Source organism: Nothobranchius furzeri, chromosome 1, assembly GCF_043380555.1.
Source record: "Nothobranchius furzeri strain GRZ-AD chromosome 1, NfurGRZ-RIMD1, whole genome shotgun sequence".
Classification (NCBI taxonomy): domain Eukaryota; kingdom Metazoa; phylum Chordata; class Actinopteri; order Cyprinodontiformes; family Nothobranchiidae; genus Nothobranchius; species Nothobranchius furzeri.
The window spans coordinates 101,219,144-101,223,763 of NC_091741.1; the positions used below are offsets into that span (position 1 = coordinate 101,219,144).

The 4,620-nt window shown below is 41.6% G+C and overlaps 1 protein-coding gene across 1 annotated transcript; it reads left to right on the forward strand.

Moving 5' to 3' along the window:
* The first annotated feature begins 2,301 nt into the window (after positions 1-2,301).
* On the forward strand, positions 2,302-3,912 carry LOC107374971 (putative nuclease HARBI1). Its single transcript, XM_054736929.2, has 3 exons — positions 2,302-2,926; positions 3,181-3,277; positions 3,394-3,912. Exons 1-3 carry the CDS (start codon positions 2,739-2,741, stop codon positions 3,841-3,843), a joined length of 735 nt encoding a protein of 244 aa, XP_054592904.2. The 5' UTR covers positions 2,302-2,738; the 3' UTR covers positions 3,844-3,912.
* Positions 3,913-4,620: the final 708 nt, after the last annotated feature.

Sequence of the window (4,620 nt, forward strand, 5' to 3'; positions counted from 1 at the left end):
GAGGGTAAATAGTTCATGGGGTGGATGAGAGGGGATCAGTTATTCTGGTCTTGGCTCTGATTCTGTATCTTTAGATGTAAACAAGTTTACCTCCTCTCATTTTGTTTTTACCGCGTTGATGCTTTGGTTGTTTGCCGTGATCTAATCAGCACCCTATTGCCCTTCTATAGACTCATCGTTGTCGTTGTTGTTCACCTAACCGACAACGGTAGCCGTACCTGCATACTGTATGCACAGCAACCATCAAACCGACTCAGGGTACATTGTTGTGCAGTGCTGGTGTTCAGTATCACAGACTTAGACTCCATTGCTAGGTTATTTCATTCAAAGAAGCTTTCATGTAGAAAAGGCAAGCCCTCCTATGAAATAATTGTGTTTGCAAAAGTGGTCCTAATTATTTTTCACCGGATTCTAAATGTTTGACATGTTATCCTCTTCTAGAGGCTTTCTGTTCTTTAGATTCGTTGCATGCATGCAGCTGAAGGTTACTGCTTTTGCTAAAAAGTCTCAACATGTGATTAGATACTAAACAGCAAAAGTATCATCAAGATTTAATTGCAGCCTGACTTGATTCGTTATCACAACAGCCCGATAAAAACAAAAGGAGAGCCTGAACATATTTCCAATCTGACAGCTTCCTGCTTTATCTGAAGTGCATCTAAGTGATGAAGTAATACAGGTGAGGTATGTCTCCACCGTGATTAGCTGCTTTCTCTCCTCTTTCAGAAGAAATTATTTAATTAGCTTGGCCTTTCCAGGGAGCTTAACCTTTTAAAATGTCAGGTGAAGAGGTTTGAAATAAGTGTGCCATATTCTCAGAAAACTCCTGTTTCGGAGGGGGGTGATGACCTATAGAAGAGTGGCAAAAAGAGCGTCTGACAGTGATAAATACTACACCCTCAAGCAATTTGTTAGAATTCAGGTGTTCTCCTGGAAATCCCCTCTGCTGTTCGGACCTCTTAATAGTGGGTGGAGTTTTCAAATGAACTTTATTCTCATGTGGGCTTTTTTAATGCTTTTAAACAACATTCTGGGTTAACTAGACGGGAAATAGGGGATAAAGTACAGCTTGTCCAGTCGGTGACAGGCCCATTTGTTTGATCTGAGGCAGATCCTTCTCCGGATTTCCTCTGCTATTGTTGCCACCACTCTATAGCTGTCTTTACTAATCATCGGCTTTCATGTCAAATAAATGAGGTGTTTTATTGCCAGTGTTTGCTGTGGTTCCATCGTTGGTCAAAATAAATGGTAGGAAAAAAGAATAAATGGGTTACTTTGCAAGGACATGCAAAGCCAACTCAGCTCGGCTATAAAGGCTTCTGTCAAAGTTAATCGCGTCACACAGATGACACATCCAGTGCACTCTACCTCTGCAAGAAGGGTAGAGGAAGATCTGTGAAAATTTAATGACTTTAAGAGGAATGTGGTGTTCAGGAAAAGTAATGTGAAAATGTGATAAACTGCAGCATGTTCAAAGAAATGTCAAGATAAAAGTAAAACACAAGGAGAGTGGTTACAATCCTACGGTCAGCCTCACATTGTTGATTGATGTTTTTTTCAGTAATCACAGCACTTGTAACAGATATGTTCTTATTTGATTTCCTCTTTTTTTAGTTTGAAAATAAATACCAGGAGAGAAACCCACATCTGTGAGTCAGATGCATTGTAGAAACACAAAACCATGTCTGTTGTTCTTTGTTTGCACACCTCAGTGAATAAGTTATGCATCTTCTCACTGACTTAATAAATAATTCATTCAATGAGAACACGCACATCAATCAAAGCATGTGATGTCTACAGTTTTATTTACCTTTTTCTTTAGCACACAGTACGTTTACATGCAGCCAATATCCGGGTTATGATCGGGTTAAGGTCGGTATTCGGGTTTCTGAGTTGATCAGAATAACCCGTTTACAAGCAAGAGGTAACCCTAATTTGCATAACCCGTTTTCAATGCGGACGCTGGGGTAGCGTCAGGACGTATGGACGACGTCAAGACGCAATATGCGTCATTTCCAGTTCATCTTGTTCCGGTATCCGTGAAAACAACATGTTTCCCAGTTCAGAAGAGATAGCGAGCACGTTTGTTTGCGCTTTATTGCTGGTATTGACCCACCGGCAGCTCTTACAACGACTGTGCGTACTGGCCTTCATTCGAGGGAGAGTACGTGAGGAAGAAATTGCAAATATAGAGAAAGCTACGCTAAACATATCCAACATGTCGACGGTACCCGTTACCACCAGAGCCCCGCGGACACTTTGGATGAAGGTGCGCAGCCAGGACTGGTGGGAGCTGGTTGTAATGATGGAGTTCACGGACACGGAATGGCGTGAGAATTTCCGTATGTCACGTCAATCTTTTGCTAAACTTTGTGGTATGATGGAAAGAGTGATGGAGCCCAGTGTAGTAACCATCCGCACACCAGTGCCTACAGAAATGCGCGTTGCCATGCTGCTGTATAAACTAGTAAGCTGTGCAGGGTGTCGTTTGATAGCAAACCAATTTGGAGTGCACAAGAGCACCGTGAAGAAGATGGTGTACCTATTCTGCCACGGAATGGTCGACTCAAGTCATCAAAACACTGATCCGGGTACCCACTTTGGAGGAGGCATGTGGCATTGCACAAAGATTTGAACGTGCCCACTCCATTCCTCAAATCATAGGTAAAATATTTCCTGCTCTTATGTCTTGTTAATGTCAGTAGTTTTCTGAGAGTAGGCTAAATGTGAACTATACTATGTATGTAGGCTACACTGCTGTGTGCATACTTTTTTATTTTTTACTTTTTTTTTTACTTTTTATCATAGGTTGTGTGGATGGGAGCCACATCCCTTGCTTGCCTCCAAGTGATGGCTACAGAGACTTCATAAACAGGAAGGGATGGCCATCCTATGTCCTCCAGGGAGTCTGTGATGACAAATACTGGTAGGTGTTTTGCCATTCCCAGCTTTTGTATTCATGATCATGATTTGTATATAATGTTGACAGACACACATCACTAAGCTATATTAGAACCACTCACAAACATCAATTGAGAGGTTCTCTGTTCCACAAAACATCAACAGCTTATATGTACAAATAATTATGTCATTACTGACCTGAAATAATTTTCCTAACTTTTTGCCACTAATCACACCGCTCCCACTACATCTTGATTCACTGTGAAACATTTTCCTTAGTTTTTGGAGTGTGAGCTGCAAAATGCCTGGTTCAGCACATGACGCCAATGCACTCCGCCAGTCCAATCTGTTCAACAATGCACAATCCTTCCCAAAGGTGGGTAATGCATTAAAACTTTTGGTATTTAAATGCAAGTTGCACACCTGCCACATATCTAAGATGCATTATGACATAATTTAGGAAGAATAATATTTCTATCTGTCCCACTTAAGAGAGCAGTGCAGATCGAGGGGCAGGATGTGGATTTCTTCCTGCTGGGAGATCCTGCGTACCCACTGATGCCCTGGCTAATGAAGGGCTATCTGCAGTCCCCAAGACTGACACCACAAGAGGAAAGCTTCAACGTCTATTTGAGTTCTGCTAGAACAACTATAGAGATAGCATTTGGTCGACTGAAATCTCGTTTCCGTGTTCTGTTGAAGCGCAGTGACTTCCATTTCCCTTTCACACCATACGTGGTAGCAACCTGTTGTGCTCTACACAACTTTTGTGAGATGGAGAAGGAGCATGTTAATCCCAGATGGGCAGAGGAGGCCACATCAGTAGAAAGGCTGTTTGCACAGCCTGTGTCACAGGTCAATAGGGCTGATAACAGTGCAGCCTCAGCTATCAGACGGGCCCTGATTACCTTGCTGCACGTGTCCCACTCCGTAAGCGCTTAGTAAGAGCGTGAGTGTGCAGGACGAACGGCTCTGATAGGAAACAAACAACTTTAAACTGTAAGCTCGATACTTTTCAAAACGCATTATTTTCTAAGTTTTAAAATATGTTTATCTGCCTTCTCCTTTGTTGCTGTGCACCTCTGAAAAAGAACAGGTATATGCAATGTTCAAATAAAATGTCAACACATACAAGTTTTCTAGTAAGTTTAATAAAACATTTGTTCTTTAATAAAGCACATAACAAAATAACATTTTGGTTTTGCTTTTTACATGTGAGGTTGATTCAGAAATCATTTGAGACATGAGTGCCTCATCACTGGCATGTCTCAACTGCCTTTGCTGCTCAAACCATTGCTTCTGCGTGTGCTGCATTCTCTCATGAACTGTTGATGTTGAGTAAGTGAAGCGGCTCCACGGTGCCTGGACCTGCGACTTGACCCACCTGGAGCAGACATGACAGGCCTTAGAAAGTGTTGGGTAAGTTCTCTCTTAGTGTTCGATTATTATCACTTTTTGCATTCTTATGAAACTTGTGGATTCTAGAAGATGTTTCTTTACCTTTAGCTGACATGTGTCAGAATGTCACCTGCTCCTTCGTCATAAACAAATATCTTTCTACAATTCTGAGTTTACTAAGAATGCAAAAGTGACAATAGTCCTTAGTTTGGGTCAACGGTTATATTACATAATATCTCATAATCACTGTAATCAAATTATCCACTAAAGAAAGGTACTAATTTCAGACATTACACAAGGAGGAGGAGTGACCTGGGGTTA